At 39.6% G+C, this 12443-nt stretch overlaps 1 protein-coding gene across 2 annotated transcripts in view; it reads right to left on the bottom strand.

The window, feature by feature from the left end:
- The window catches only part of MERTK (MER proto-oncogene, tyrosine kinase), a 113632-nt gene that overhangs the window by 49320 nt on the left and 51869 nt on the right, over positions 1-12443 (bottom strand). For both annotated transcript variants that reach the window (XM_029232082.1, XM_029232083.1), the window contains 2 exons: positions 11890-12005; positions 6133-6316 (listed from right to left, as the gene is read on the bottom strand). In XM_029232082.1, coding sequence (XP_029087915.1) covers positions 6133-6316; positions 11890-12005 — 300 coding nt within the window. The remainder of the gene's footprint in view (positions 1-6132; positions 6317-11889; positions 12006-12443) is intronic.

The following is a 12443-nucleotide window of genomic DNA, read 5'->3' as shown; positions in this document are numbered from 1 at the left end:
GCGCACCGCGATGAAGAGTGGCCCCCGCTTGCCACAACTAGAGAAAGCCCTTGCACAGAAAAGAAGACCCAACACAGCCAAAAATAAATAAAATTAAAAAAAAAAAAGTAAGCCCTTTCCAAACTAAAACAACAAACAAGTGGAAGACAGGGAAGGAGGTAGGTAGAGCTCACGGACTCCTCTTGGGGAAGCAAAACACACACAACTCCAAGAGGATTCTCCAGTAGACACCTGTGCAGCAGTAGGTCAAGAAGCTGGCGCCAGCTGGGGATCAGTTCTATGTCATTTGAGCTGTACAGGGCAGGGAACACTGCTGATCTCAGAAGGAAGCCACGTTTTAAAGTCCAGAGCCAGGTTACTAATGATCTGAACAGAGCTAATCAGTGAATAAATTTAAATATGTATGTGTATGCGTGCGTGCGTGTGTGTGTGTGTGTGCGTGTGTGTAAGGCACCTCATGAATGAAGATCAGAGGGTCAAATACTATTTGCTGGGTTAGGTGACGAACTGTAGAATTTAGCGCTGGTTTTCACTCTCTGGTTTATAGTAAATTCTACACAAGCCACATAACTACTTTATGTCAAAATGTCTATATACAAGGATAATAAACGTTAACACGCTTTTTAGGAAAAGTATGTATGTGGGTACAGTATGTGTATGAAATAATTTGGGAAACAAGTCAAGATCACAACTACATTCTTTTTCTGGGAAGGAAGAACGTGACTGTAGCTATTAAAACCGAAAAACATATGCCTCCTGACCAATATTTTCTTTCCACGAATTTAATCTAGAAAAATTCTGCTGTAGGTAGTGTTATATTCATTGAAGCATAATAGTGACAGAAAGGAATAAATGTAATGTTCAGTCAATAATTACGATATAATAAATTCTGATAATTTTCCAATGGATTACTCACTACCCCACACTGAAAAGGATTTGCGAGACCATGTAAATTGATATGAAGGAATATCTAATGGTGGGGGGGGGGTGAATAAAACTGCAAAAAGGTACGTATCAATGATCCATTTTAGAAATTAGAAAATAAGTATTTTACATATAGGAAGAGTAAATATGCAATAATATACACCAAACTGTTGTTGTATTTTTATTTACGGGAGATTAAATTGTATATTTCTGATATATCTGAAAGGGAAACAAAAGGGCACTATAACCTCTTTGTCTCTGCTGATTCCAGGAGCAGTAATAATGAAGTTAGAGCAAATTTCAGCTTGGGAAATATATAGCTAAAGCTGTACCTATGAAACGAGTCACACAGTAGAATTTACAGGGAAACATGGCTGACTCAACATGTCTTTATGTCTACTCCCTCCTAAAACCCCTCTATGATGACAATAAGAAATTTAAAACAGTATAAACTCACAGGGTACAGAGGAGTCAACAGTGGAAGAGAAATGCCAACATACATATGAAAGCTGAAAAGCAGAGTAAGAAGGTGTAATTAACTCAGTAAATTGATTCTCCCCAAAGAACCACAGAGAGGCTCAGAAGCAGAGGACCAAGGGACCAGAGTGGGGACTAAAACTGGAAGATTGAAAGTTTGATCAGGAAGTAGCCCTTGAGATCCCTCTAACCTATTCCCACATACAGCTGGCAGGTATCCCTCAAATTCCCACAGGAGACAGGATGCTTTATTCTCTGAACTGAAAAGCTACTGGACTTGGGGCACCAGTAGAATGGAGGCACGATGAGGGGCTGACAACTAGGGAAATAAGTGGAAGTTCATACACTGACTGAGGGGACTCCACCTCTGGCTCCTCCCCACCTGATCTTAGAGCATCAGCAGCTGTGTTCACATTCCTGAGGCAGCAGACAGGAGACTCAATTCTAGAGGAAGTAAGTGGCTCTGGGGGAAAGAAAGCCAATATTGACACGTGGGAGTATCCAAACTAAAACACTTAGGTCGCTGGCCAATCACCTGACAGTGAAGCCTACAAGCCCCACCCATGCTCACAGAGCTTCCCATCAATCGCTGGTTCTTCACTCTTCAATAGGAGAGACAGTGGAAGATCAGAAGAGGCTGTGGAGGCCTCCTTCATGAATGTCAGAGACCAGAACAAAACACAGGACAGAGCACTCAGAGGAGGCAGAGACAATGCAGGGAACTAGAGAAAACTAAAACACAAACAAACAAAACCAATAATTAACATAGCCAAAGATAAGAAAAGGCTGTCATAATTGAGAACTGGAAAAAACTGTCAATGAAAAATAAAATTATTCTTATATATGACATTGCCAATTTCAAAAAAGTATTCAACAGAAGAATTAGAAGATAAATCGAGTGAATCTCCAAAAGAAGAGTAGAATAAAAATTTTAAAAAGGAGGCCAATTTGAGGTAAAAAAAATTGAGGAAGCAATTAAAAGAGTTTCAACAAATGTCTAATACAGTTATCTGGAAAGAAAAATAGAAGAACATTTTGAAAGGAAAAAATGTATAAGAAAAAGTCTCAAAACCAAAGCATTTGCATTCCTAGATTGAATGCCTATGATGATGAATGAAACAAATCCCACATCACAGCTCATTACAGCACCATGATTAAAGAGAAAAGATATTAAAGAAAAATTAAAACTAAAAAACAGTTCACTTATCAAAATTCTCTACAATGACACATGAAGCTAAAAAACAATGCAGAAATACTTTTAAAATTTTGAGGGAAAATCATTTCCAACCTAAAATTCTCTATTAGGAAAAATTACCAATCCAGTATGACAAACAGACATGCAAGGTCCCATAGTTTTTATTTATATATATATTCTCTCTAGAGCTAATTGAGAATGTGCTCCATGAGAATGAGAGACAGTAAACCAAGAAAGACAAACGCCCAGGAGACGGCAAAGGAGTCACTAGGATGACTCTGGAGGGAGACAGGAAAAGAACCACATGAAAAAATTAAAGATAAGAGTGGCTGGGCCTCACTCAGGGCCAGGAATAGTGCCTGTTCCCATCAATCAGCCTGGAAAATCTAATGATTCAAGGAGCACTGGGTAGAGTACACATAATGGTTTTGTCTCAATAGTGGGTAATAGTTGACCCTAGCTGAAGCACTGCTCTGGTCCAGCCTAACAAATACTAAAAGCAATGTCCAAAAGGATCAGTCTTTTCCCATTAGCTTAACTGTGACCCCAAACAAAGCTCACTATTTATAAGAATTCAAAAATACCTAGTACTCAACAAAGTAAAATTCACAATGTCAGGAATCCAACCAAAGATTACCAGACATGTAGAAAAATTGGAAAGTACTCTCCACAAGGAATATAAATGAATCAATCAAAACCACTCTAGAAATAAGACTGATGTTAGAATTAGCAGACAAGGACATTAAAACAGTTATTATAACTGTATTCCATATGGTCCAAAAGTTAAGTAGAGACAGGAAAGATACAAAAAAAAGACAAAAATTACAATGTGAGAGTTGAAATATACACTAGATAGAATTAATGGCAGATTAGATACTGCACAAGAAAAGATTAGTGAATTTGAAGACATAGTAATAGAACCTACCCAAAATAAAACACAAGGAGAAAAGCAGGGAAAAAAGCAATAGCATCAGTGAATTATGGATAACTTCAAGTGATATGATACATGGGTAACTGGAGTCCTCAAAGGAGCGGAGAGGCGGGAACAGAAAAAAATATTTGAAGAAGCAATGGCCAACATTTTCCAAATGTGATGCAAACTATAGACACGCAGACCCCAGAAGTTCAATGAACCCCAAGCCCAAGGGATATAAAGAAAATTACACCAAGGCACACCATAATTAAATTGCTCCAAATCAAATACAAAAGGAAAACCAGAGACATAAGACACATTATACACAGAGGAATAAATTAAGAATTACCACAGATTTGTTATCAGAAACAACGCAAGCAAGAAGACAGTGGAGTAACCTAGAACTCTATACCTAATAAAAATATCTTACAAAATGAAGTCCAAAGAAACCCCTCAAAGGTAAAATAAAGATTTCTTTCAGACATACAGAAGCTGAATTTCTCACCAAGATTCCCACTACAAGAAGTAATGAAGAATCCTTTAGGAAGAAGGAAAATAATACCACATGGAAATATGTACAGATTTACACACACAAAAAATGAATAACATTAGAAATGGTAACTACCATTTGGGTAAATACCAACTGGGTAAATATAGGTTTTTTATAATTATATAAATCACTCTAAAAGATTATGACTCTTTGAACAAAAATAATAACAATCTAGTGTGGGTTTATAACATATGTAAAAGTAAAATGAGTGACAACAATAGCATAAATATCTGGAGATATCAAAAGAAAAATGAAGGTATACTATGTTAAGGTTCCTACACTATACCTGAGGTGGTATAACATCACTTGAAGGCATATAGTAATAAGTTAAACCTGTATACTATAAACCCTAAAGCAACCATTGAAAGAACAGAAAAAAAGAGTTATAGCTAAGAAGTCAAAAAGGAGATAAAATAGAATAAAAGCATTCAATGAACCCAAAAGAAGGGGAACAAATTACAGACAGAACAAATAGAAGACAGATGTAAACCTACCCATATGAATGATATCATTACATTTTAATGGATTAATAAATACCCCAATTTAAAGGCAAGGATTGTGAAGTAAAGTACTGCCTGCATGAAATACCCATTGAATATAAAGATACAAGTAAGTTAAAAATAAGTAAGAATAAAAGATACACCATGGAATCAAAAGAAAGAGTAAAATGGCTATTATTAATATCGATAAAATAGATTTCACAGGATATATTACCAAAGATAAAGAAAATAATTTCGTAATGATAAAGTGGCCAATGTATTAGGAGAGCATAGTAATATTACACAGTTATGCACAAAATAACAGAACTTCAAGATATGTGAACTGCTAGAACTACAAATAGAAATAGATAAATTCACAGTTATAACTACAGATTTCAATGCACCCAGCTAAATAACTGATAGAAAAAGGAGGCATAAAATCAATAAGAATACAATTGAAAAAACACTGTCAACTAACTTGACCAAGGTGACATTTATAGAACACTCCATCTAATAAGAGCAGAATACACATTCTCAAGTACACATGGAACATTTATCAAGATAGACCACGTTCTGGGCTGTAAAATTGAGTCTTGATACATTTCAAAGGATTCAAGTGATATGAATTATGTTCTTTGGCCCCAACAGAATGAAATTAGAAATCACTAATACAAGTATTTGGAAACTATGTTAGACACCTAAATAACTAATGGGTTAAGGAAGAAATCAAAACAGAAACCAGAAAGTTTTTTAAACTGAATGAAAAGGAAACACCATATAAAAATTGTTCTCAGAGGTTTTTCTTCCTCATTTAAGATACTTTACAATCTTGGCACTAGTTTCATTTGTGCAAGGATTAAGCCCTAACAATTTATGACCTAGACCTGTCCCACCGTCTGTATTAAAATTGGAGCACTGATTATGTAAGGCTGGAGTTAAGGGCAGGAAAGAGGTTCTGAGTAATTCAGAGCTCTAAATTGGAAAATAATGGAAACTGGACAATTCAAATCTAACATAACTACAATATTCACTCCAATATTCATAGAAAAAAATACAAACTCTTGGAAATCAAAAGCAGCACACAGAAATGAAAGTTTACAGATGTAAATAAAATTTGCTATAAGAAAATAATGTAGAGACAACAGTACCTACTTCATATGATTGCTATGAGGAGCTAATGAAATAATGCATGTAAAGTACCTAAGATGGTCCCTGGCATGTAGTAGGTGCTTATTGAACATTAGCCACTTTCACATTTATTAGTTTTCTTAAGTTTGATGCTATGGGTAATAACTTTCATATACTTATATTTTAATTAAAATAATATATGCTATAAAGAGTATGCTACTATTAATATCCTCCTATGTAAAAGAAAATATTCCCTATACATAGTAAGTATAAAGTTTGTCACTAAACCCTTTTCAATTATAGAAGGAAACATAGTTCCTATTTTCATTGGTCACCTCCATAACATTATCCTCCAGAGACGAAGGCCACACAAAGAAAAAGTTAAACTCTGCATCAGGCCACTGGGAAGGATTTGTTTCATCACATGCCATCAGGCACAATATCCATTCTGAACCCCAGGAATTACCTCTTTCGGTCGTGCTGGCCAGAATCCAAGGGCTCACTGCGGACCAGCCGACTTCATTCATGCAGGACACACCGATGCTGTAATTCGCCAGAGCCTGCAGCTGCTCGATTTGATACAGATGTGGTGAAGCAGAGGTGTTAAAAATCATGACTGAGCCATGACTCAGTGGCTCAACTTCCTCGACCTAAATGAAGAGTAAAATTGTGGACCAGGCGTTAGTAAGGGGGTAGGAATGTCAGACTTGGGGCATTCATGCATTCGGTGTACATGGCCCTTCCTCTCCACTGAGGGGAAGTACCTGCTTCCTTTCGGGCCACACCTTAAATTTCCCACCAGGATCCCTGTGTATTACTCATGCTACTCACTTGGTGCAACAATTGAGGACCTGATGAAAAATGCCTAAAATAAGTGTTTTCACTCCAGCAGGTGACAGAGCAAATAATCGTCATCATAACATTGTAGTTATTCTACATTATAACTTATAATAAAAGTAGCTCTTCCTCAGAATCACTTTGCTTCTTGATCATTTTTTTCAGCTGTTTCACAGAATATGCAGTAAAGACAAGGGACTTCGTATGTGGGGCAAAACCTGAAATATTTACTGTCTGACCCTTTAGAGAAAATATTTCCCAAATCCTACTTTAGAAGATGAGATACTTAATTTTTTTAAAAAAAATCTGTATTTCTTTTCATTATGTCTCCTGAGGAATTCTCCTCTTGCTTTGAGGCTAATTTTAGCATGTCCTTTATCCTTACCCCCCAATTCCCACTCCCATATAGATTCAACGCCAAAAGCAAACACAGATAGTATAGATTTTATGGCATTTTTTGGTGGGGAGATATAGGAAAGGGTCATTTGCACCTCACCCAACAAGCTTTTCTCCAAATCTTTTAAAAACCCATCAGCTCTTTCCCCTGAGTCCTTGTACCGCATCTTTCTCTCCATAAACTCCACCAGTCTCTCCACATCCCTCTCCGTGTCTTCTGTATGCACAGGCAAGAGAGAGGGATTCCCAGCAAAATTCAGTCTTAGGCTAAACTTCCAGCTTTTCCTTTAAGGAAATCTCTTATCTGGGAACGGGGATCATGCAGTTTCTCTCACTGTATGTTTTTCACAACTTCTAAAATATGTTGTACATATAAAATCAGAAAGACAAAAATAGTATTGGACAAAAAAGAAGCCACCAAAAACAATTTGGGGAAAAAAATCTTAAACCCACAAAATATATTTCTGATAATAATGGGCTTGCAATTATGGGGTGTGGAAACAATGCTGTTATTTCAGGATATGTGTGTTTACAATTTAGGTCAAGGGGCCACAGATCAACATTTTGGAATTCCAAATCCCCTAGTGGATACCATGAGGGCGGTGCTGGGACCGAGTCTCACCTCTGACTCAGACCCGCAGACTCTGCGGGGTGACAAGAGGGTACCAGTTGGCCTGAGGAGCCACCAGAGGAGAAACCAGGAGCTGTGTGCTTATCTTGGCGGTGGCTGTTGGCAGAAATCACTCTTTGTTTCTTCACTTTAGAGTCTGCACCTACTTCCTGCTGACCAAGCGCTGGAACTAAGGTGGAGGAAACCTTGGCTCCCCATCCCTGCCCTATTTCCGGAACAACGCGCTGGACCATTTCCAGGCACAGGGACACTCTTGGAGGGCATGTTCCTAGAAGAAGACGGGTTTCTCTAACAGTGCTCAGTGGGTTCTGGGGGAAAGGAGGGCATGAAATGGCAAGACATACGTGGGAGAGTTAAAAATAGAAACGGAGTCCATAGCCCAAAAATGGGTGAAGAAAGGAACTAATGCCAAGACCAGTGGAAGTGAGAGGGTGTGTCCTGCTAGTGGGTGGATGTGAATCTTGTCCAAAACATTCATTTGTTACCAAGTCAGAGTTTAAAATTGTAACAAACTGGGACTCTGCTACAAAATGATACTTGGTCCCTTCAGAAATGGGAATACATTGTTAATCAACAGAATGTGAAAGTATATAACTTGTGGAGCCAGTTTTGATCGACCTCACTAGGACTGCCAGAGAAAATAAAGGACACCCGTTTATATTTAAAGTTCAGATAGACCACCAATAATTATGGGTATAGGTATGACACAAAATCAACAGTGTAATTAACTTGTAAAGTAACTGGATTCTTATTTGCTAAATCCGGTAACCCTAGGAGAGATAGAAAGGAGAATGGGTGAAGGAAGCCTGAGCTAGCTGGTGGGGCAAAGACAGGATAACCATGTCCTGCACAATAGGATCCAAGGTGGGCAAGAGGGGCTGCAATTTAGCAGTCTCAGGATGATTTTTCACGCCCTGGCCACCCAAAGCCAAGGCAAAGAGAGTGCAAGTGAAGCTTGTGTGATCATCCTCCACCTGTAGGGGTGACCTGGTATTTTCAGACCACTCCACCACCCTACTCTACCTCCCCTCCACCTCACGTCTACCCTGAGACACACTCTTCTCCAAGTGGGGGCAGTACTCTTCCTCAGTCTCCCTGAAGGTAACACCCTCCTATGGGAAGGAGTCTCATGTCCTCTTGGACTCTTCAAACAGTTCAGTAACTGGAAACAATTTTTAAAAAGGCTGGTCCACACAGGGAATATAGCCAATATTTTATAATAACTATAAATGGAGCATAATCTCTAAAAATTTTGAATCACTATGTTGTGTACCTAAAACTATACCTCATTTTTTCTTAAAAAAAGGGCTGGTCCATGCTTTATTTGTGTCCATATGTAGGTTCAGTTATGTCCATATACAGGAAAACAGGCCCTGGTTGTTCCCAAAACAACCGAGTCCTGAAATATATGAAGCAAAAAAACTGATAGAACTGAAGGGAGAAATACACAATTCAAAAATAATAGTTGAGACCTCAATTTCCTATTTTCAATAATAGATAAAACCATGAGGCAGAAGTTTAACAAGGAAACAGAATAAGTGAACAGGGCTATAAACCACCTAGACCTAAGAGACATATAAACGTTCCACCCAACCACAGCTGAATACACCGTCTCCTCAACTGCACATGGAACATTCTCCAGGATAGAACATATGCAAAGCCATACAACAAGCCTTAATAAATTTAAAAGGATGAGGACTTCCAGGGTGGTCCAGTGGTTAAGACTCCACACTTCCACTGCAGGGGGCATGGGTTCAATCCCTGGTCAGGGAAGTTCTGCATGCCGCACAGCGTGGCCAAAAGAAAAAAAAAAACAGATGGAAGTCATACTAAGTATATCCTCTAAACACCACCAACGAAGGAAGAAAACTTAAGAAATTCACAACTAAGTGAAAATTAAATGACACGCTCCTAAATAACCAATAGAACAAAGAAGAAATCATAAGAAAAGTGATCAAAAACTTGATTTTGAATGGAAAAACCCCCAAATACCAAATCTTATGGTATACAGCCAATGCAGTGCTTACAGGGAAATGTATAGTATAATTGCCTATATTAAAAAAGAAGAAATTTCAAATCAATTATCTAAACTTTCACTATAAGAAACAAAAAGGGGGAAAAAATTAAGCTAAAGTAAACAGAAGAAAGGAAATAAAGGTTAGGGCAGAAATGAGTGAAACAGAATTTTAAAAAAAAAGAAAAAATTAATGAAACCAAAAGTTGGTTCTTCAAAAAAATCAATACAACTGACCAACCTTTAGTCAGACTGACCAAGAAAAATAAGAGACAACTCAAATTATTAAAATCAGGAATGAAAGAGGGGACATTACTTCTAACTTCAAAGAAAAAAAAGCTTCTAATGGAAGATTATGAACAACTGTATACCCACAAATTACATAACCTAAGAAACGCACAAATCCCTAGAAACACACAAATTACCAAAACTGACTGACGAAGAAATAGGAAATCTGAATAGATCTACAACAAGTAAAAAGATTGAGCTGGTATTACTCAAAAAACTTTCCACAAACAAAGGCCTAGGAACAGATGGCTTTGCTGGTGATTTCTACTAAATATTGAAGACAATTTCACATAAACCTTTCTCAAATTCTTCCAAGAAACAGAAGAAGTGGGAACGCTTCCCAACTCTTTCTATAAGGCCAGTATCACCCTGATACCAAAACCAGAAAAAGCTAACACAAGAAAACTACAGGCCAATATCTCTTATGAATACAGTCCCAATAAGATAATGGCGATGACTGACAGAGTCAGATGACTCTGACTATACTAAAAACGACTGAATTGTACACTTTAAATGGGTGAATATTATGGTATGTAAAATATATTTCAAAAAAGCTGTTCAAAAAAAAAGGATATCCCTGGTGAGACTTTGTAGACACAAGGAGAATTCCTAACACTTACCAGTACTTGGGAGGTTTGCAAATAACGTTGGACAAGATTAAGCAAGGCTGTGGGTAGCAGGGTGAGGGTGGAGGCTATTTCGGGGATGATATGTTTTTACTCTTCTGAGAAGAAACAGCTGTTACACAAGGGTGGGAGGCAATAAGAGCAGGGAAATGAGTTCCACTTGGTATTAAAAACATCTAGTTGTCAACACATAAAATTCTATGAAAGTCACTTCTCTCAGCTGAGTTGGCATGACTGGCCCATGTCAGGTTAATATGTTTTTACCTAATAAGACCAGACATTTATAAAACTAAGAATAATCCCTGACCTTACTGTATGATCAAGTACAGGCAGAATGCATTCATGTTTTCAGCGGATAATCCATGTGTGTTCAACTACCTGTTCCCACCTGCAATGTCTTCCTGAGACACGGAGGAGCAGGTGGTCCTGAGCATTGCTTTGGGCATCAGAGTTTCCTGGGCTTGAATTCCGGTTTTGCCACTCACAGGCTCTGTGTGCACTGTGGCCCTGCAGTGCTGGTGTGGGTTCCAAGTAAGATAATGTCTGCAAAGTCCCTGGGCCATTGTGGGCACTCGGTAAAAGGTAGTTACTGCTACCCTGCCCCCTTTTTTTTTTTTTTTTTGCGGTACTCGGGCCTCTCACCGTCGTGGCCTCTCTCGCTGCGGAGCACAGGCTCTGGACGCGCAGGCTCAGCGGCCATGGCTCACGGGCCCAGCCGCTCCGCGGCATGTGGGATCCTCCCGGACCGGGGCACGAACCCGTGTCCCCTGCATCGGCAGGCGGACTCTCAACCACTGCGCCACAAGGGAAGCCCTACCCTTCCCTTTTTTATGAAATGAACACTCAGAGCAGAGCCTATCTCATGGCAAGGTGTCATTTTAGGATGGCTAACCTATATTTCTTACAGCTCTATTTTATACCAATTTTAGGTAGTGGTTAAAAGTGGGTGATGACTCTGTAAGGCCTGTAATCCCCAGGTTTCCCTGGAAGCCACAGGCTGAGATGCAACATTCAATAGCGAAGAGGATCCATCTTGTGCTTGCCCTTCTGTCCTTCACGGCCACCAACCCAGGAGAAGCCAGGCTGCAGAGGACCTGGCTCCTTGGACTCCTGGTTACAAGCCAGATGGGTTTTTGTATCTTAAAAATTAATTCTCCCTGGTCTCATGACATTCTATCTTGGAAACATGTTTCTCTTCCAGTTGGCCCTGGACCATGCACAGGAAAGAGGCAGCATCACAGGGGCGTGGGGAGGGGCAGGGGCAGAACATCATAAAATGGTGCATGCCCAGTGGACGCTGATCGGGGGGAAGGTCAAGGGGTTCTGAACGGGGGTGTTGAAATGATCTCAGCACCCATCCTCAGGAGGAAGAAAAATCAGGCAGACCCACTGAGCACCAAACAGCTACTTCTTTTCATTACGGAAGTTCACCTGAATGCTGCAGTCACTGAACGGGGAGTATCCATCAAAACCGGGGACCCAGGAGATCAGGATGCTGTGTGCGGTACTGTTGCGGACCCTGACTTCAGTTGGCGGGGAGGGAATTGCTATGTAAAAAACAAAGACACACCACAGACACAATTATAAACTACAGGAGGCCACAGCTACCAAACAAATGCATTAATACCAAGCCTACTTGGGTTTCTTGAGACTGGGAAAATTAAACACTAGTTTTAAAGAGGAGCCATCGTACGCCTAAGGGTAATGGTATTAGCCTACGGAGAAGTCTTGCAGTGATAGGATGGCTCGGCCAGGGCCAGAGAAGTGGGATGTAGACCTGCTTTCCTGACCCCTGATGAAGTGAGAACTTTTAGCTGGACAAGGATGGGGAGACATCCATTTCTTGCTGCTGTATGCAGGGGCGTCACTGGGCGCTGGTGCTCTCAATGGGGGTGAAGAGCCATGGCGCTGCCCTTGTGGAGCTAAAGGCTGCGTTGGGGAGACCCGCATTAATTGAGGATGAGTGCCTTGTGCTGAGAAAAGAG

Source organism: Monodon monoceros, unplaced genomic scaffold (assembly GCF_005190385.1).
Source record: "Monodon monoceros isolate NGI ecotype Baffin Bay Population unplaced genomic scaffold, NGI_Narwhal_1 Super_Scaffold_19, whole genome shotgun sequence".
In the NCBI taxonomy this organism is placed as follows: domain Eukaryota; kingdom Metazoa; phylum Chordata; class Mammalia; order Artiodactyla; family Monodontidae; genus Monodon; species Monodon monoceros.
Note: the sequence above shows the minus strand (reverse complement) of the source record. Positions and strands in the feature narration are given on the sequence as shown.